A 22,123-nucleotide genomic window follows, 5' to 3' on the forward strand; every position below is an offset into this window, starting at 1 on the left:
ATGAGACCCTTCTACTGTATACGTAGAGGCTATCTTCAGGCACGTAGCATCGTTTTTGAAAGTGGGGGGCCAGACCCATCCAAAAAATCTTGACAAGCAAAAAAAAAAAAAAAAAAAAGGAAATTCAAAGTTTCCAAAAATCTTCAAAATCCTAATCCGTGGGGGGGGGGGGGGGGGGGGGGGGGGGGGGGTGGTAATAAACTAAACTATACTTCCCAAAAAAAAATCTTCCCTACCAAAAATTTTTTCCCTCATGAAATTCCTAATCCGGGGGAAAGCTAACTTCAATTTCACTCCTCATTTCCTTATCTTCATATCAATTTTTTACTTACTTCCAAAAAAGTGGGGGGGCCAACTCCATTATAATTCATTTTTTTATATGTAAATTTTAAAAAATTTCTTGTTGCGAGCAAAAGTGGGGGGGCCAGGCCCCCCCTGCCCCCCCCTGATGCTACGTGCCTGATCTTTCCCAATTAAACTAAATGTACTCACTTAATCTCACGTTACATCGTTTATATTTATAGAATTATTTTTCCAGTTATGAATGACAGTAAGGCCACTTTTATTTAAACAGTGATTTCAACAATACTTTGCACCCGCCTTTGGCCTTTGATAATTGTATATGTAAAAATATTTATCACATACAGTCCAAAAATTGTGAACATAAATCCTAAGAACATATCACTACTTATTTTTTTATTAAATCAAACGTTTCGTAATAAGTGTGTGTCATACAGCCAACTTTGAAAATCATCGTAAATATTTGTTTTTATTATTTTCAAACCAAGCAATAATACCGGTATTTTCTAGTTTTTCATTGTTGACACAAAAATTAGTCAATTCTGACAACAACATTTCTATCCGATGATATCATAAAATTACAACCACAATATTTGCAAGCAAAGTCTCTTCAAATAGCAGTTTAACCCCTGGCTTCTGATAAAACTTTCAATAAAACCAGGACAATAGTTATCAGTCATTAGTCTAGTTATTATTTCGTGTACTGTGGAGATGCTGTCGACACTCGTGGTAGGGATTCTTCTGGTGGCGGCATCTACCGGCTTCCGGTTGGGGGGCCAGCGCTCGTGCAGGGTAGTATTTTGGTGAGTACAGCGAGGCAGCGTGTGGATTTTGTTTTTAGTATAAGGATACAAGTTTGGTTTTTTTTTGTTTTTGTTTTTTTTTTTTACAAAAAAGCATAATTGGAGGGCTTGTTTCTGGGGGGGGGGGGGGGGGGGGGGGGGGGGTTGTTACAAATTAAGATACTTATCTGATTACAAAACTGCAAATTTTATATATTCTGCATTTTTAAGACAGTAAATTATTTTCGCGCATGCAAGTTACCATTTAGTGTCAACATCGATTTATAGATCCAATGGGCCGGGTGTTTGATTATTGTTAATGTATAATCTTTATTGTAAACGATACATAGATCACAATAATAAATGGTTTACTAACTTACATAAAGAAAAATAATGTATCGTCGAACCACATCTCGACTTCTGCACTGTGGTTTCCATCCTCACAATGTCAGGGGTCCTGAATCCCACCCAGAGGACTCAGGACCCCTGACATTGTAGGGATGGGTGGTTTCAAGATGAAATACCTTCAAAGATAGGCACGTAGCATCGTTTTTTAAAGGGGGGGGGGGGCGGGCAGACTCATCCAAAAAATCTGGACAAGCAAAAAAGAAAAAAGAAGTGAAAAGGTTACTTTCCAAAATCCTGAAAATCCTAATCCGTGGGGGGTTATACTTTTCACTTCTATTTCATTGTTTATTTCCTACTTTCAATTCAATTTTTACATGGTCACAGAAAAGTGGGGAGGGGGGCAACTCCATGTTGATTCAATTTTTTGTATGTAAATTTAAGAAAAATCTTTGCTGTGCAAAAAAGTAGGGGGATCCCCCCCCCCTCCCCCCCGATGCTGTACTTGCCTGAAACAAACCCCAGTAAATGTGTATTTATCACGACTATGTGGGTTGTTAAAAAAGTTCGCAGACACAGGGATCTACCCCGGGATTATGCGAACTTTTCTAACAGCCCTCGTATAGGACTGTTTTTTTCTGATATAATCTCTCCAACCACAGAGATATTTCATCACAAATTAACTACACGATGGATGGTTTCGTTTCGGCAATATAACCTTGCAAATTTGTCCCCGACTAACCGTTCCTAACAACATTTCGTTAAAACTTAATCTATTGTGCATTTTTTAAATAATAGTGTTATCATGATTTGATACACGATTTCTTGGCAAGTTAGATTGGGAATTTCCATAACGAGACTACGCGTCATTTCGTTGCCATTCATAGCATTTCTCTACATCTGAACTTTGTTAATAATCACATCATTTCCTGTTAATAATCACATCATGTTCCATAGGAATGAAAATACTGGGGAAGTTAACACCCAAAACGCAACTTGCTCATCGGGAAGCATCGAATGGCATTACCCAGCAGGCCGCATTCGGCTCCATTTTCCAGACGTCCCTGGCCAACTCTGCATCACACGTGGCATCGCCGCATATGATGACGTCATATCACGTGTTTACTTGGAGAACGGAGACCAACCTCAGGACCTCCAGTTTGATTCAGGTGCGTCATCCAATAGACGTTATGCAGGAACATATTAAAGAGGGATTATTCTTGCAAATTTAGTGCAATTTTTAAAATTTTTATTTTACAGACGGAACAGCATGCGTCGACCCCCAGGGAGAAGAAGCGACAGTGGTGTTTGTGGGACCTCAAAGCATGCGCACTTACATGGCTTCCTTTGGATACGAAGTCAAATCCCCAGACCTGGGCGTCTTAGACAGACTCCATGCATCCTTCAATAACTTTGTACAAACAGCATCTCGTCCGTTTGGTGCTCTTTTCCGAAAATGGAATATCCAGATGAATATCAACCCATTGTAAAACATATGCATGTACATCCAATGCTCACGATGGCCTATCGCTGCCTTCAGCAGCATCAGTTGCATGTACATGTATATTTGAGTTTCATTTAGCACAAAACATTAACAATGTTAACAATTCATTCACATATTTTTATTCATCTCAGTTTTCTTTTCTTGATATAAAGTTTAAAAATAAAATGATTTCCACTACCCAACTTTAGTTATGTGTTATAATGGAAGGTTCTCAGTGTGTTTGTAAAACCTCAAGATATGAATGCTTCCATGATAAAGTTAACATACATCAAATCACCCGTACGCAATGCAATAAATCACCAGTCTCGGATCTTCACCAAATTCTTCCAATACTTCATTTTAACAAAGTTTGGCCATATTTTCATCACAATAGCCTTCTATTCATAGAAATAATTAGCAGTGTTTCTGGTGCAGATGCTATTTTCTTAATATCATAAAACATTTTTCACCCTTACACAAGATTTTTAAGTAAAACATTTCAATGTAAAGCTCTTCTGATGAGGACAATGTAACAAGCTGCAAACTGTATCAAATATTGTGAGAATATCAGCAAGTGGCATCTACAGCTAAATCTTGCACCATTAAAAAAGAAAAGAAAAAATAAGACCTCAGTCCATAAATAATACTTATATCAAAGAATAAAAGTTTTGTTATAATTACCAATTCTCATCAACAGAATAAAAACCGAGACTGTGTCAGAACACTGTTTTTTACATAATTAAAAATAACAAATAACAACAGTTTAAAACAACTCTGTCTGCATATGCGAGATTCAAAACTGCCCAGAAGCCATATGAAAAATACCCTGGGAAAACCCCCCAAAAGATCAAGATGTCAGATGAGTGTTAAGTGGTCTGTGCAGCTCAGTGCAGATAAAAATTAATCATATTTTCTTCAACATCAAAGTTAAAAGAAAGGTTTCAAAAAAGCTGTACAGCAGGGCACATGATATACATGGAGACAGGAGCAGTAGATTTTTTAATTTTGACAAAATGATTAGGAATAAGAAGCTATCAATTTTTTAAACACTCGATGAAGGATCTGAATCTTTTGGTCTTTCCCATTTACAAGGACTGGTGCTTAATACCTCTAAAATACAGACTGGGCTGAATACCACGTGCTTAACGACCAGATAACAGAGACGTGTCATGTGTGAGTAGCATAATGCCCTTGAGTCTGATCAACAAATGTATAAATATCATACACAGAGACAGATGGACAAACGAATTTTAAAGGCATTTTACGCAAAAGGCCATCACTTAATCTGAACAAAGTGTACAAATTAATTTAAAAAAAAATAACTTATAACAAAAATTTATATCTAGTTCATGATCAAATATATCTGCAACTCCATAGTAACAACTCAATGCTGTTTTCTTCCTGTGACTAGAATGATAAATTCATCACATAGCCAAACTTCAATAAACTCCACACAAACAAAGTTCAGATCTCTGTGTTAAACTAGAAGTCCCCCCCCCCCCCCACCCCCCTCGAAAAAAAAAATGTTCAGAATTATTACAGCCATACCAATTTTCTGAAGCCCAATCACTACAAAAGCACATCCATTGGTGTGTTATTTATAATGAAACCTTATATTAAAACAAAAACAGAAAAATAGAAGTCTTGTATCACTTGTGTAGTGTAGCACCTATGGAAAACGCATGAATATTGCTTAAATTGATCTGTTCTGTTAAGTTTTCTGCCATGGCTTCTTGTCCACGCCTTTGCTTGCAGGTAAGTGTTTATTGCGGCACTTGTCACCAAACGAACATCCAGTGGTCCTCCAGAAGTAACATTCGTCCCCATTTACAGGGCCAGTGTTCTTGGGGTCCAAAGCTGTTGGTAATGTGTCAATCACTGGAGTGGAAGTCTGATGTTGGGCAACAACTGCTTTTCTGTAGAATAAAATAAGACAACTTCACATGGTCTACAGACGCCTCACATTTAAAAAGGCAATGAGTGCCCTAGAAGTGGACACAAGAAAACTCCATGCTGGCTGAGACTACAGAAGACAAGTAGACAAGAGGTCCCGGGGGACCTTCATATTCACTTTGTCAGCTATCAGTTAAGGTCCCTTTCATTTCATTTCTCAGAAAACATGCATACTTAGTTTGACCAAATAATCATTACTACCAATCCAAATATTTATGGAGATGTTTGTGAAACTCTTATGCCCCCTCCCTTGGAGATCTCTGCAAAGAAAATGAATGGACACTGAAAAAAATTGAAAGGGGCATAACTCTGTCAAAAATTCCTTGATTGTACTCAAAATCGATCTTGGCCTAGATATTCTTATGATAAATCTGTATACCAAATTTCATTTCAGTATGTGCAACCTCTACAACCTCCACAAGAAAATGAATGGAAACTGCAAAAAAATAGAATTTTTTTAAGTACAAGGGACATAACTCTGACAAAAGTTCTTCAATCATACCCAAAATGCATACCTATCATGGAAAGAAAATATACAAATCAATGAAAAGATTTGAGTGCATGATCACAAGTTAGGGGATTATCACACAACTGTTATATTGTGAAAAATCAACTAGAAAATTTGGTGGAATAACACTTTTCTTTAGATTTAATTGATAATATAAAATCTTATTTCAACACAGATGTGGAATGCACTTGTAATCCAAAGTAAATCTGAAACATTCTAACAATTCCCCTAATAATACATGTATGCCAGATTTAAAAACAAGAGGACATGTCACACCCTCATTTCCCTTGCTTTCATTCAACCTCTCTGGCAGAAAGTATGTACTTACCTAAGTATACAAACATTTAAAAAATTTAGTTTCTGTACAGTGTCTAGAAATATACTATTCCAACTTTCTATTTCAAATTCCTGAATTTTGAGAAAGCTCATTTTTTTTTTAAGTACCTGGTAAGGATTTTAAGTATCCACACACCCACCCATCTGTTTAAAAAAAAAAAAGGCGCCATATACGGTATCATAATGAAAAAAGAACTAGTCTATTGAGACTGAACATTTATAAATGGAAAATATTTGGATACAAATGTGCTTTATTTCAATAATACATGTATTTCAAGTGTATAATATTAAACATGCACCACATGTTAACAATAATTTAAAAAAAATTTAATACATCAAAAACATAAAATTTGATTCATTTTTAAAAAACGAGATCTTGTTTGTATCAATTTATGAGTTTCATTGTTAGACAGTTCAACATTCAAAAGGCAAGTAGAACTTGAACCCTTTTCAGGTAAAAATTTTCATTTCTTTATCAGATATGACATACTACTAACCTGTGCAAATGCTGAATAAACCACACCACTTATCTTATTTACCATGCAATGAAAACCCCCAAAATGGCTTGATAAAAAATATAAATAACCTTTAGGCTTTAGTTAATAGTCTATTCACTTCCTAGAATATGTTGTAGGATCAAAAGTATGTACTGCAAGTTGAAACATTACTTTGGTCAATATCAAGACACATATAAATTGAACCTCAACAGGGCAGAATTTTTTAAAAAATGATTTGAAAATATCAATATTAAGGTGTTAAGTGGCAGTAATTGTGATTTTTAATAAATTCAACACAGCCATATAACATTGTTTATATATATTTAACAACCAGTAGCCCTTTTCACAAAAAATCTTACGATTGATTTTTATCGTAAGTGAAAACTGAAGTTTTTATTCATTTTCACAAAACATCTAATGAGATTCTTACGTGTAAAATTTGTCGTAACTTTACAATAGCACATACCCTCTCGTAAGTATTTCAAAACTGTAAATAATAATCGTATTATGTAAAATATACAAGAAAAACAGCTAAATTTAATGTTTGATAGCGCAGTATACCGTTATTTCGCATTATATAGCAGTTATTGTTGAAAAAAAATACACAAATATTGAAATAAATTCTCCAAAAATTTTTTAGACAAATTTTTCTCGTAAGATTTTCCTACGTCACACTAAACACACATTGTGATTGTGACGTCATATTTTGATATCTACTACATTACATTGATTTCACTCGATGTAAGTGGTTTATAATTTCAGTTTTGCATCTTTTTTTTATGAGAATGTTGGTTAATTTATATGTTTCTCCTGTTTTATAAGAATTATTAAGTGAATTCAAGTCGTTGCTAGGGAAAGGATAACTCGTAAGTAAATTCTTAAGTAAAACTTGTTACGAATGCGTTCGTGAAAAGCACTTAAGATTTCTCTTAAGATATTCTTAAGTTGAAATCTTACGCAAAACCCTAAGATTTTTTGTGAAAATGGCTACAGTACTTTAATCTATAAATCTAGAATTGACTAAGAAGTAGAATAATGTTGTTAATAAATAAGCAAGTAATGAATTCTTTAGTACATATACTAAATTGATTTTCAAAAACGAAACTAAAATATCTGTTAAAACTCATTAATTACGGTACCTGAAAAAACGAATGTGACAAAGAATTTCGATTGAAAAAACAAGCAACTGTTGTCAATTTACACCAAATCGTGCATGAGTTGATCTGACCTCATAAAATAATAACAGAAAATACGTGGACACTGGCAAAGCTGATGCGTGAACCATGTGTCTGACTCTCCCATCAATGGCTGACTGGAAGTGGATTGCCTCGTGTAAAGTGCTTGGCTGTCCCATTTTAAAACATTTAACAATAGGCCCATGGGCCACATTGCTCACCTAAGCACAGCAAAGTCAAATGCCAAACCTACTATTCTAAAATTATTTAAATTTTGGGGGGGGGGGGCAATGTTTGTGTATGTTGGTTTATTGCTTAATTGTGGAGTTCTTAGTTTCAGTAAGAAATATAACTTTTTTCTGAATTTTTTGTTGTTGATGACGTAAATTTTGGGGGGGAGGGTAACCCACAAATACTGCGAAAATTGAGCCTACCATGAATTCTATCGAGTCCATAGTATATTACCCTGCTGCTAAAATATTGGCTGGTAGTTAAGACAAATCTTTTTATCATTGACAAACCTGAGGTAAGTTGTGTGGTAAACAAAGTCATATGGTAAAGAGAAAGCAATACAGCAATATGTTGATGGTAGTTTGTACATGTATATTTTCTTCTTAACATTATTTTTGGGATGGAGATCAGATCAACAAATGTACTAAATATTAATCAACAAAAAAAAAACCGGACTACAGCATTATGCCAAAAAATGAAGGCAACAGATTATTTTCCAACTTGAATATAAAAGCTTGAATCTGATTGGCTAGAATTATTAAGTTTTCTCATTATTGAGGGGCTGCTGTAAGGTTAACTCTAAGGCTTTATGTGATTCTAACGCAACATATCAAATATGGGAGAGTGAAAGCTTTCATTCCTATAAGACTAGACCTCCATTTGAAACTTCTCAACTACTCATTATGGAAAGGATTCAAAGGGGGCTTGAATCTTCATGTAAGCAAACTTGAAAGCCCTTTTTCAGGATGCTTTGTGCATATTTGGTCAAGATTGAGAAAGTGGTCACAGACAATGGACAACAGATGATCAGAACCTTCAGTTCAGCTAAGCTATAAATGTTGGTATTATATATATATTAATCAATATGCATTTCATATCAGTGAAAATTACAAAAGAAAACTTCACAAACTGAGAGATCAGCCAGCAAGACAAGAGACACATTGTCGGAAGCCATGACAAATACTTCTTTAAAAACAGCCAGCACAGAGTTCCAGAAAGCATAAGCAAATATAACATGCAAACAAAAGCACAATAGCCAGACAGTCAAACGTTTAAGACATTAAAAAAAAGGTTTTTCGACCTCTCTTCCCTAGGTTCTACAACGTACATGAACAAATGAAATCTTCCTTTGACCTTGGGACCCTGGATCGAGGACAACAACCCACTTCCAATGACATCAATAAGATAGAACACTGATTAGAAAATGTAGGCTAAAGTGATCAAAAGTCTCGCTTACCATTTTACGTGAAATTTCCGAGATGTTCTAAAGGAAAATATAAATGCAGCTTGAATAAAATATTATCTATTTATCTGGAATAAAACTTTTTAAATTTTTTTTTTTTTTTTGTAAATTGCAATATTGAGTAAGCATTATTGTTAAAATCTGATTTTATCTCAGCTAAAAATTTAAAAAAAAACAAAAAAAAAAAACATAAAGAGATATAAAACTAGAGTCATAGAGATGATTTTTTTCTAAGGGATTCACAAGCTGTAAAGAAAATTAGCTAATGAGATTCCTCTATGACACAAATACTAAATGACTGTCATTTTGCTGTTCATTTCTGCTACGTGTACTGTCTATAACACCTAGCCTACTAATGGAATTAGCAGGATAACAATCCCAGCTACAAAATGTAAGCATGCAAATCAATGTGGGAACAATTGGAATATCTATCAATCTGTAAGACTTTTAGACATTTTCATACTATGATCAGAAACATTGTTAAGAAATATTCGATGATTTAAGCCTATTTGTGAATTGTCTCCAGCAATCAGTAAACACAATGTTTTTGAATCATGAGGGAAAATGAAAGTGATATATGTATAATAATGACTTTATCTATCTTTACCCTAAATTCATTACCTCAAGTCCAACTGTACAAAAAAGTGTATTGCATACACAGATATGAACAATCTTAGTGTTCGCATGAAAAATATTTCAGTGAGAAGCAAGAAGATGAACAAATACATGGTGGAATAAAATTCTAGCGTGTTCTTCAATGTTTAGAAGTTGGTGATGCCAATGATACACTATCAAGTCCAAAACCAATAAACCTAGCTATAAAGGAACTCCCCCAAAACAAGAGCTGTCTTAAATCTTCATAAATTAAACCTATCTGCTGGTAGAGATTTGGTGTGACAACGCACGACCCTGAGACACTCACCCCACGTACGTCGGTCTCTGTTGAGGATTGGTCTGTTGAGGGGTCTTCCTAATGGTCACCGTCCCACTGTTCAGTATGGGGTTATCTGGGAACTTGATAAGTAACTTCTGACCCCCACACTCGGCTCCCTAAAATAAGAAGGAATACATTGCAAGATTCTCATGTTTACATATGTACACATATACAAGTGATCTTTCGAGCAATGCGTGATGACAACAGTCTATTTTTTTTTCTGCAATGGATGACAATGATTGTCTTTCACAAGTAGAATCAATAAGCAGCATTCATGATTTATGGGTCAACAGTCAGTGTGATCATTGTGTTTAATAGATCAACTGGAGCCAATGACCTACACTGACTTAAAATAAACATTAAAATCAAACAACAGACCTTTAACCTATGATGCCCTACTAAATATGAACTATAAGAAGTCTCTACAATACACTTTAATCAATGTTGCAATGCCTTACTTAAGAGGGATTTTGTACATGGAGCCTCACCTGCAAACACTGCATGGCTTTCCCTGCAGCCTCCTTGGTCTTGAAGTTTACAAAAGCACAAAATTTTTCTGGCAATGTACGTACACTGGTCACAGGGCCATACCTGTTAAAAACAAATGTCAAAATTGTTGCTGAAATTAAATTCATCATGTACTTTGTAATAAATACATAGATCCTGCACTGTGTAATATAGGTGACATCACAATTCCCAACAATTAATGAACTTATTATATACCAAGTACCATGTGCCTCTCATATGTTTGATGTTATCCTTGCATTGAGCAATACCCAGTGTTTTGAAAAGAATGTAATAACAGCAAACAACTATAATCATGCCACTTATCTGTTCATAATGCATGTTAACTGAAAATTATTTGGAACTTTAATAACTTGGTATTTTATTATAATTCTTTCTCCTTTTAATGGAGAAAAACTGCATCATTGATTTATGAATGCAACTGAATGTCTTCAGAAAAATACAAGTAGTTGTACATTACTTAATGTATTCAAACAAACATGTCATCTACATTTACATATTAGATGATCTTACCTTGAAAATATTTTCAGCAGTTTTTTATCATCTACTTTATCAGGTAAAACATTTCCAACCCACAGAGCGGTCAGTCCTTCTGGGTTACGGGGGCTGTAAAAAAGAACGACATGAATGTATCAGTGGACAAATAAACTCAAAGGCTAAATGACTGTTATCATAATTAATAACAAAACACTACATGTATTAAAATTATATCTTAAACATTTATTAAACACTAAATATTCTATGAAAAGAATGTCTGGAAGTTCTGTAAATATATTAGATGTTCTTTTGGCTGTGTATTCTTTCTACCTGGCGTTTTTAGAGGAAAACAGCTCCACTAAATCAAAAACATCGCCGAACATCATTCAAAAATATTTACAGATTAAGAAATATGCTAAAGAAAATTCACACTAGCTTGTATAAGACTCACTTAAAATCTTTGTAAAATCATTTAAGGAAATGAAAACAGAAGTAAAGCCTTTGGAATCTGAGATGACTATTTAACATGTAATGAAGGTCCACTTTTTTCAAAATAACTGTTCTACTTACTCCATTTTTGAATCTGTGTTTTGTTGTTTGGTTTTGGATAGGGATGGAGTCATAAATCCTGACTCATCATCAGATACATAAATTTCACTACCAAGGGCTTTCTCGGCTGTATCAAATAAAAGCAGACATTGAGACAACAGCAAAACCTAAATACAGTACGTACATGTAGTACATCAGCCATTACAGCAAACAAACCAAAGAGATGATATTATATATTCATATGTATATGCACACTGTATATGAAATGTTTCCCTACAGAGTGCAAGAATAAAAGAGTTATAGTATACAGCAAAACAAGCTTATAACTAAGTGCCAGGGATAGGCATTTGCTCCGTTATAAGCAAACTTCGTTATATCTGTCAAGTTTACAACAATAAAGTCATGGGGAATGAAAAACACTCAGCAAAGAGCGTCAATACATTATAACTGTATTAATAAACATTTTCTTTAGATTATTTATTGAGAAATGGTCTTTTTTTAAAGAGGTCGACTTTCATGAATATTTTAACTATCAGGGGTACCAACAAAAATTTTGTCACAGTATGAGGTATATACATTCACTTTCATAATGCACAGTGGATGTAAAGTTTGTGGGTGAGAGGTATCCACATATCAATGAAAACTGAGATACCACAAATAATAATGATTCCACAGTATGAGAGATGTACCTGGTATTTCCACCTACCTACACCTGCTAGCAGAGAGTCCAATGCACCTTGAACTGTTGAGTACTTCTTTATTGCTTCCTCTGCCTGATATCTAGAAAAACCCATTTCCTGGAGAAGAAGACCAAGAAATCATTAAGTCACTTTGGACATTTTAATTATATGATTCAAGAAACTTTTAGAAATTCTCTCTATTGGGTATCCTGGCCCCAGGCACCAAACTCACCACTATCTGCTGTATTCTAACACGTAAAAGTTCTTGTACAGCATCTTCACAATTTTTATCTAATTTCAAAACTTGTGTAAAGGCATCCTCTGCTTCAGAAAACATCTACAAAACAATCAAACAATTCAATATTATCGAACAAATATTTTCTACTTAATTCAAGATATCTTCTTGATAACCATATAACCCATACCCATGGGGGCTGATAGGAGTAATGGTTTTAGCTGTATAAATATTTTCAATCAAGTTCAAAAGACTGCAATATTCTGTTCTCTTTAATTTTTTTCCTAAATTATAGATTTTTCAACCACAAGAATCTTACTCTTAGACCAGCTAAAGCTCTCCCTTTTCTAAAATATCCTTTTGGCCAATCTTTTTGTAGTAATATAGCTCTTTCTGCATCTTTTAAAGCCCTGAAAAAAAAATTTAAGCACATTGTGAAACATAGGAAATTCCTTTCTTCATCCTCAATTCCAAAATTTTAACCCATTATGATCATTGCTTTCTTACCTATCAAATTGATGTTCCCGATCAAAACAATATGACCTATTTCCAAAAAATCTGAAAAAGAAAGTAACACCAATGGACCAGAGTTATAATCATGAAATACAACAACTAATGTACATGTATAAATCAAGTTGAAAAAAAATAAAATAAAAAGATTTGTCTACATATGTTACATACTGTTAAAGAACAGATTTCGATATAAAGAATTATTTTACTGTAGTGTTATTTCATGGGTTTATTCAACAAGTGAAAATTTCGAATTCATGAAACAGCCAAATTTATGCAGTAGACAGTTTTCTTACATTACAATTAAACATGCATTACAAAAAATTTTAATGTTTTTTTTTTTTAAGTCTGACAGTTCCTGACAACCATTCATTGTTTTAAAAGAATCAACTAAAATCACATCACCAAGAGCATCTCACCTAAAATCATTGGGGTCTAATTTAATAGCCTCACTAAAAAGTTCTATAGCAGCACTGTAGTGACCTAATTGAGCCATTTCATTGCCCTTTACTGAAAGAAAAAGATCAAAATTCAAACACAATGTTGTTGTTTATAGTTCACAGTTGTATTATTCAATTATTCAAATAGACTATCTCTCTCTTTATCTATCTTCATCATCATCTTTAAAAAATTAGAATAAACATTTATACATGCATATTGTAAGTCTTCTCAAAAGTAACAATAAATGTTTCAGTTGATGAAAAAGACACAGAAGAACCCTGCCCCCTCCCTCCCCCCCCCCCCCCCCCCCAAAAAAAAATCAATCTTCTATCTGTGGCTGCTGCCTCATTGACCAATGTACATGTCTATTGTACATGTACCAGTATATAACTTAACAATATCAAATCAAGCCAAGCCTTACTTGCTAATTGTCTGCTGCGTAGCACAACCGGATCTAACTCCTCGGATTCTTCATCACTTCCATGTTTGGACCGCCCTTTCTTTCCTGAAGAATCCGTCCCTGAGAGTGTTTTCTTTTTTTTATTAATGACTTTGGTAAAAAATGCTGAATTAGGATCAAAAGCCTGCAAATAAAAGATGTATATTGTGAATGAAACAATTACTGTGGTTTCATTAATATACATGAATACTGATTTTCATAGGTTTTGCTGTTGAGTTGATCCTGAATTTAAATGTTTACTGAGGTGCAATTTCTAATAATATTTTGTATTGATATGATAATTCGCCATGAAAATATGTATCCTTGAATCTGCGGTTTTTATTACATCCACAAAAATTGATGCCCACAATTAATAAAACCAAAGTATATTCTTACATTTACTTTTTAAAACATAAGGTGCTTTCTTTGATAGGCTAAGGTTTACAGACTTGGATAAAAAAAAAAAAAACTTCCATCAAAAGGATTCCCTATCAAGTACAAGTTGATAATAACTGTAATTGTAACTTTTTCTCACTGCCTTAGTAACAATTCATATAAACAAACCTGGTTCCGGGACCAAAAACATGGACAAGCTCAATTTTGATCTCCGTCTCACTTTTACAAAATGAATGTATAGCGGAAAAAGCGAGACTTGATCCAGAGTGAGCTTTCTAAGTTTTATGACCTCTGAGCCTGTTTCTTATCAAAGACCATTACACTTAATAAGGTAAGATGATGAAGGTCCTTGTGCGCAATTCTGCTAATCATTTTTAAGATTATGATTTTAAAATAATAATTTGATACATTTTTCAGCATAAACTCACCGTGTCTTCTGATGAAGATGGTATGCCAGGCCTGAAAAAGATAAACATTTTATCAAAACATGTTCTAGACGTTCAAAAAAGCTGCAAGCTCAAAAAGTCAAACAAAATTAATTAAAACGACACTTTGACACTACAAATGAAATATGTTTAATTGGGAAAAGTCTACTTGCTTTTTCTCCTTTTTCACTTTATTTCCACTTTGTATATCTGTATTAATTGTATCTTTATCATTAATCTGTCCATTTACTTCCACCTGTAAAGAAAATCAAACAGAAAAAACTTGTAAAATCAGACATCTTCGGTTCCTATATTATTTCTTCTCCTTTCAATAATCTAGAATACTAGCTATGTTTCTGTATAAACTCTTCTATCAACTTGAAAAATATCTTCTCAGTATCTTTACTTTTTCAAGTGTACTGTAAATTCCTAATTAAACGCGAGGAATTAATATCCGTGTAAAATCGCGAGAAGCATCCTTCGCGGATTTTAAAATCTCGCCATTATTTTCTGAGAGTTGAAACTAAAAGAAATAAGGAGAAAAGTTCAGCGTTCGCGATTTTATATTCTCGCGATTTGATACAAACCAGCGGGATCGCGGAATTAAGTACTCGCGTAATATAAGGAATTTACAGTAATCAGGCCAGAAAGGACTTTTCAACAGTTTTTCCACAACATTTTATGAGTTGCTTCCCTTTAGTTGTATAAAAATCAAAATCTTTTTATTTAATAGATATTAAACTTTATAAAAATGTTTCATATAAGAAACAAAATCCTCTCCCATCTCACTTTTGCCCCCACTCCAATTAAAAGATAAAGTATGAAATGGAAAGAATATATGTAAATGTACATACATGTATAAGTGTACTATTTGATATAGATATACATATTGATATATATTGATATACTGATATATACTGATATATTGATATATATATTGATATACATATTGATATATATAATATATTGATATACATGTATAAGTGTACTATTTGATATAGACATTCTACCACCAATAATTCTAAATTTTGGCACTGCTCCTACAACATTTGAGGTGTAGTAGGTCATGTAGCCTCAAGAGAAACCTGCCTATCTTGGGACTGTTCTGACCGACATGTTAATCTAGGAGGGCTGTATCAGTCACATGACTTTCTCACGCCATTGCCACTTTCTTTCCCTCCAAGTTTCAATATATACAATACTTTCAAATCTGGCACAAAAATATGGCATAAAGATACATGTATACCCAAATTACTGGAAGCAGATTTCGAACATTGAATCATAACCCTCTTAATGTTACCTTTGTCTTTTCTTTCTGTTTCTCTAATTTTTTCTTTTCTCTCCTTCTCTGCAAAATTCGACAGACATAAATGGTGAAACATGACTTTACAGATCTTGGTAAATTGAACAGCAATGTGTTCATATATGCAGCATTATCTTGTCGTAATGTAATCCTACCAGTAAATTAATTTCTATCACATTCACTAGGTACCTTTTTCTTTGCTTTTCTTTTTTCTATTCTTTTCTTTTCTCTTTCTTCTTCTGTTATTAATTCTTCTGCATTTCTATTTATTTCCTGTAAATAATATGTTCATATTCATTTCATAAAATTGCAGCTTATTTCTTCAACATATGTACAAGTGCATTTTACAAGTTTCAACAGAAAAGATTTATCTTGGACCAAAACTACACCATATCCTCTTTATTCAAATCTAAAGCCAAATTTCTACATCAATGATTTAATAATAGAAGAATAGAAACTCTCTGTTAAATCACTCTCTTCTCAATCAGGGTAAGAGAAATACTCGATCATCAATATCATGATGCATTTCATGTAGTTTTATTACATTAGATCAGCTGAATAGCCTGGTGTCAGACATTCTTATGATTCTATTTACAAGTCTTGCACATAATAACATGTACATGTATTTGCTTTACTGCATTTTATTAACTACTTAAGTAAGTAGTTGAATGGCCTGGTGTTGCAAATTCACATGATTGTATATTCATAATTGTATATTCATGATTGCATATTTAGAAATGTGTATTCATGACTGGGAATCAAGTCTTCTACACTACACACCAGATCCCCTCATCAATTTACAGAGATCTCTGGGAACAATGATGGACAAGTAAACAAGTAGTCACTTTCTATTTACAATGGGAAATGGGATTTCATTCAAATATCAGTATGAATTTTTTTATAAAGTTGCTTCTACAAGTTTGAAAAATCTTGATAAAAAGATAGTTGTTACATTGATATGCTCGAGCATAAATTTTCGCAGATCAAGTTTAAGTACATATAAAATTTTACGGACAAATTTTCGCGGATTAAGTTTAAGTACATATAAAATTTTATGGACGGTGGTCCTTCCAAATATTCTTTGGTTAATTTAAAATTTGAAATCTCTCAACACCTAAATCTCTGAAAATTGATGTGCAAGGTGTAATAATTAAACCACAGTAGTATAGCTAGATTTTAACTACTTTTTGTTTATTTTTCTTTATCATGTTTATAACATACTTACATCTACTGTTAATTTTCTAAAATGAGATTCACCAACTGAAAATGGAAAAATGCAAAATAAGCATGACTCAATAATTTCTGATTATCTAGCTCTCTAAATGTTAACTAGTTCACATAGTCATTATTCTAAACTTTATATCATGTACATGTATATAAATGTCAAATTTATTCACCTTTGGATTTCTTTGAATCTTTGTATTGAAATCTGTCGTGATATAAATGTGAATACTTTTCTTCGTCTGAATCAATATCATCATCGTCATCATCATCATCATAATCGTAATCCGATGAATCATCTGATCCATTATAAGAATCTACAACAGAGGTAAGTTAACTGCATTAACAGTTATGTTCATCAATACAACTGTATGCCTCTCTTTCAGAGCAAATTCACATGTCATTGGAAGATAAAAGAAATGTTTATCCATTGTTTTTTCAATGATATCCAAGCATTGAAACAAAATTTAAACCATATCTCTTTGCAAGGATGCATAACTGATATAGAACCATTTTAACAAGGCCTTGGACTTTCAGTAGGTCGTAACTATCTATTTCTTGCGTCAAAACAAGTTGAAAATGATGCTGGTTTCAAGTGAAATATACACCGATTTCGTAGTCTTAGCTCAAATGCCAGACACATCCTGTTGATTTCAAAGAGCAATGGCTGAGTGGCCAGCAATGAAATAGACAGGCCTATGTCACAATGCTGTTTGACACCAACTTCCCCAAGTCCACGCTCATGTTAAAATGGTTCTATTAAAAAGACATTTTGAATCAAATTAGTAAAACACAAGACAATTATGTTTTTACAAGGAAGCCTTTTGGTCAAACAACACTTTAATGACCTGTATTTGCCTTTCATTGCAAAAATTTGCCTCTGCCTAGAGGACAGAAGGCATGGATTACAATAAATAAAGCAGTACTTACTCGATGTTCGTGAAAAGAAAACATCTTTGAATAACTGCATCATTTGATCCTGGAAATAAAAATATTTATTTGAAAACATCCAGTTTCAAGCTTTCTTGGAAAGTGAGTATTCTAATACCCAATGCCAATAAAAATTTTGAGAATTTTCCAAAAAAAATTTCAAGACATTAATATTAAATCACAGGAATTAAAAAGCTTGAAAATTAAGATCATATAAAGCTGGATATTGGTATCTTGACTACAGCTTACCAGTGTCATGCCACGTAGCCCATCTTCACCGTCATCTTCCATAAGTTTTTTGTAAGCTTTGGATATTTCCTGGAATTTCTGTCAAATACAAGTTATGTTCCAAAAACATAAACTTCCTGTTCAACTCGAAATGATCAGTTGTTATGAAGAAAATAGGTCACATACAACATGCAAATTTCTATTTCCTCGATGCTGTCATTTCCAGTCAAAACATTTCAGAGGGCAAGAAAGTGTTTAAAATAAATGCAGGTAAAGAATTTTCCCGTAATGACAAAGATCTAAGACTAACTGAAAGTTTGTGGCTCAAGATTAAACTTGAAAAAGTGAATAATAAAGAAATTAATTGACTTTAAAAATTGGCAATAAAATGGAATCTACATTGTCATTGTGTATGTATAATGCTTGATTGCTTCATATTATTTGTTTAACTTCCAATGCTTCAAAAATTAAGAAAGGCTTCCTGCATTCCAGATTATTCAATAAAAATGAAACAAACTTTGAGAATTTATATTGTATGACGGGATTTCCTTGTTTTGATAAAATAGACAGGGAAAATATATTCATAAAAACAAATTAGAATAGTTAATTAAACAAGCACTGATCAGTCAAACTTGCTGTAAGAATACAATCTAAGTTACTTACACAACCTGAATTACTTTACAATACCAATTACATTATCCTTTGAATATGATTTTTAGAGTTAGATCATGTATAAACCAATATTTGGTCACAAATATAAATACCGGTATCTAATATCAGAGTAGACAGTATTTGATTGGTCACATGTTTACTACCCATATGCAATGCTTCAAACTATACAACACCATCATTTCATCACAATAGAAAAGAGAAGTTTGATTGCGAACATTTTTTCTCATTGACAAGGGTAACGACAAAGCCATCTGCAAATTTTGTCAATACATGTATATTGATGTGTATAAATAATGTACTAAATATTTACTTTTTTAATCTAATTTACAGCTTTTGACAGAAACCATTCATATAAATGTATTTCATTCCCATTTCAGTGAAACATCATATCTTGTAAATGCCACAATTTAAAGCTATAGTGTGTCCCAAGATATTTATGCAGCACATTTGGACGATTTTTAAAAAAAATACACATACCTGTGAAAGAAGTACAATTGTAATAGTTGAAAGGGATAATTTCCAAGATAATTTCATTGACACATTTTCAACTGTCACTCAGAAAAATTAACAGGAACGAAAACAGATTCCTTACGGAGATTTATAATGGGGAATGTTTACATATTTTCTCCATTCGGAATACACTCGGAATACATCGCACAATTTTTCAACGTTATTATCCGGGCTTGCTGCAATACAAAATCTCCGTAGACATCACATTTTTTAGCATTGTATTGAAACCTGATAAGCTAACAGGGGCGTTTCGACTGAGAAATCTTGGAAATTTTTTATACTTTTGAATGAACATCGTTTGAACCCTGAGTTATTTATAAATATCAAGCAATTAAGCAAAATGTGAATCCAAGATATCTTGGGACAGACTATAGTATTACATTTTTAGTTATCATGTATTAACTAGAAACTATATATCTTTTTTTGAAAAACCTGTACGTAAAAATATTGTTCCACTTTTTTTCTTTTCAAAGAAAACAAGATATCTTAACAAGGTTTATAATATATTATACATTTTTAATTTTAATCCTATTTTTTTCAGGTAGTGTTAATTACGAAACAGTATGAGCAGTTTCCACTTACTCTCATGGATTCTGTTGAGTTGCCATGTTTATCTGGATGCCATTTCAGGGCAAGACGTTTATAGCTGGTTCTGACTGAATCTTGATCTGCTCCTGTATGTTATAAATATAGTAAATAATTGAAGTGTCAAAGGTATTCAATTTAGACCAGATGATTCATCCTTCCCTTATTAACCTTTTAAACAGATATATCACTATCTACCATGAAATTACTGGATAATTTAAATCAATGATTAATACTCCATTCCGTCTAGGGAAGATGAAGATGTACATACATGGGTCACGTAGTATAGAACATTCGAGTTTTCTCTGTTGTCATGAGTTTAACACGTTGTCTAGGAAGCAATATGTAAAGTTATATTTTTGGTTTACCATTAAAAATAAAATTTGGTTAACTTTCAAACAGAAGTCTCTCACTTTTTAGCGTTTCAATCACTGCAAAACTATTGTCCAGGACATTTGTAAGGTAACAGTCGTCAAAGTAAGAAAGTTAAGAAAAACCATTATCCCTGTTAATACACACCTATTGGTAATTCTAAAACATCGTATGCTTCAGATCTGGAAAATCCCATTGTTAATTTTGTATAAGAATGGAGAATGTCGTGTTTTTGACACCAAAATATTTTGCACAAGCAAGTTGTAATCAAGCCGCCATTTTCAGAATATGCATGTGTAGCCACGTCACGTGGTCCGAATGAGAGATTTCGTGGTCCTTTGGGCGGATCAAAATATCCTTCAGTATCGTATAAGTTATATACAATTTGGAAAGTCAACATGGTTATGCATAGGAATGAATAAAATATGTATTTATATGAGCTCTAAACAGACAATAACGCCTGTCAGAAAATTTCTAGTAGAAAAAAATATGCCAATAAATTTGTCATACTGTATATCAATTTTTATTTATTATACCCGCACTTTCTAAAGAAAGTTCGGGTATATTGTTGTTACCCTGTTCCGTCCGTCTGTCCGTCCGTCTCTCACGTTTTACTTTCTCAAACTGCTCTTACATCTTATAAACCAGCAAACTGAACTCTTGGAGTTTGATTTGGGGTATCATGTTGTTTTGTAAAAAGGTTTCAAAAATTCTCTGTTAGTCCTGGGGGTCAAATAATTGGTAAAAAGTGACCTTTTTTCACAAAAAGCCTTCTTCCTCGAACTCCTCCTACATTTTCAAAAGTAGACAAATCATCTCTTGGAATATGATTTAGGGTATCCTATAGACAGATAGATGCGCAATAAGGTTTCGGAATTTTCAATTTTGTTCTGGGGGTCATTTAATGGCTGAAAAATGACGATTTTTTTTTTACAAAAAACTGGTTTAAAAAACGTCATTTTTTTTGGCACTAGCCAAATGATCTTTTAGAATATGATTGGATGACGGTTTTTTTGCAAAAAAAGTGTGGTTCCCAGAACTCCTCTTACAACTTTTGGAGTAGCTACGTCATCTCTTGGGATATAATTGGGACTGTCCTATAGATGTGCAATAAGGTTTTAAAAATTTAAATTTCATCCAGGGAGTCAAAAAGTAGCAGAAAATTGACGTTTATCACTTCAAAAATGCATAGATCCTAGAACTCCTTTTATGATTTAATGGATAGACACATCATATCTTGGGATATGATAGCAACTGTTCCATAGATGTGCATTACGGTTTTGAAAAATTAAATTTAACCCCGAGGCCCATTACCTACATACCTTTTGATGCCCTTTAAGGATCAAGAATATATAGGGTTAAGGGGTGGGGATCTCAACCGTTTTCGAGATATTCGTGCACTTCCTGTTCGAGGGGGGTCATGACCACCCCGGGGGTCCATGACCTACATACCGTTTGATGCCCCTTGACACAAGGAACAAGAATATATATAGTTTAAGGGTGGGGATCTCAACTGTTTTGAAGATATTAAGGGACTTGCTGTTTGAGGGGGTCAGGGCCACCCACAGTCCAGTATTGATTAACTGAAAATTCACTGCAAACAGTTCAACCCCAAATTTCACATAAAGTGCTGCTCATGTGTATTATCATATGGGAAGGGATCTCATCCTTCAGTTATGAAAATTATAATTTTTAAATGTATTACCAGAGCTTGCATGTGGCCTTCATTTCTAATTAAACTGGTACAAAACAGTGTTATATAGGGGCAAACACTTGGTGCGGGTATTACTGTCTAATGACAGCATCTAGGTTTTTTTTTGCGATTTTAATATTTCAGA

At 33.4% G+C, this 22,123-nt stretch overlaps 2 protein-coding genes across 3 annotated transcripts; one reads left to right on the top strand and one right to left on the bottom strand.

The window, feature by feature from the left end:
- Positions 1-946: 946 nt before the first annotated feature.
- LOC128180590 (uncharacterized) lies at positions 947-3,113 on the top strand. Its single transcript, XM_052848713.1, has 3 exons — positions 947-1,103; positions 2,385-2,596; positions 2,688-3,113. Exons 1-3 carry the CDS (start codon positions 1,012-1,014, stop codon positions 2,915-2,917), a joined length of 534 nt encoding a protein of 177 aa, XP_052704673.1. The 5' UTR covers positions 947-1,011; the 3' UTR covers positions 2,918-3,113.
- LOC128180589 (uncharacterized) lies at positions 3,028-20,590 on the bottom strand. Of its 2 annotated transcripts, XM_052848712.1 has the most exons (22): positions 20,433-20,590; positions 19,911-20,002; positions 18,168-18,245; positions 17,919-17,967; positions 17,165-17,305; positions 16,993-17,027; positions 15,957-16,040; positions 15,765-15,812; positions 14,638-14,720; positions 14,468-14,498; positions 13,626-13,788; positions 13,183-13,273; positions 12,761-12,811; positions 12,573-12,663; positions 12,251-12,355; positions 12,045-12,135; positions 11,360-11,465; positions 10,826-10,918; positions 10,276-10,378; positions 9,776-9,903; positions 8,848-8,874; positions 4,688-4,826 (listed from the first exon to the last, which is right to left on the bottom strand). In XM_052848712.1, coding segments are annotated over exons 1-22 (1,740 nt in total). In that variant the 5' UTR covers positions 20,482-20,590; the 3' UTR covers positions 4,688-4,825. The 2 variants fall into 2 exon arrangements, with proteins under 2 accessions (XP_052704671.1, XP_052704672.1); XM_052848711.1 differs by lacking the exon at positions 8,848-8,874 and having other exon boundaries at positions 3,028-4,826.
- Between the last annotated feature and the right edge of the window lie 1,533 nt (positions 20,591-22,123).

Source organism: Crassostrea angulata, chromosome 4 (genome assembly GCF_025612915.1).
Source record: "Crassostrea angulata isolate pt1a10 chromosome 4, ASM2561291v2, whole genome shotgun sequence".
Taxonomy (NCBI): Eukaryota; Metazoa; Mollusca; class Bivalvia; order Ostreida; family Ostreidae; genus Magallana; species Magallana angulata.

Coding starts and splice junctions, on each gene's coding strand:
- LOC128180590 (XM_052848713.1), top strand. CDS start 1,012: ATGCTGTCGACACTCGTGGTAGGGATTCTTCTGGTGGCGGCATCTACC. Junction 1,104..2,384: donor TCGTGCAGGGTAGTATTTTG/GTGAGTACAGCG, acceptor CATGTTCCATAG/GAATGAAAATACTGGGGAAG. Junction 2,597..2,687: donor GGACCTCCAGTTTGATTCAG/GTGCGTCATCCA, acceptor TTTATTTTACAG/ACGGAACAGCATGCGTCGAC.
- LOC128180589 (XM_052848711.1), bottom strand. CDS start 20,481: ATGGGATTTTCCAGATCTGAAGCATACGATGTTTTAGAATTACCAATA. Junction 20,003..20,432: donor TGTTTTAGAATTACCAATAG/GTGTGTATTAAC, acceptor TATAACATACAG/GAGCAGATCAAGATTCAGTC. Junction 14,721..15,764: donor AACAGAAAGAAAAGACAAAG/GTAACATTAAGA, acceptor TTTTCTTTACAG/GTGGAAGTAAATGGACAGAT.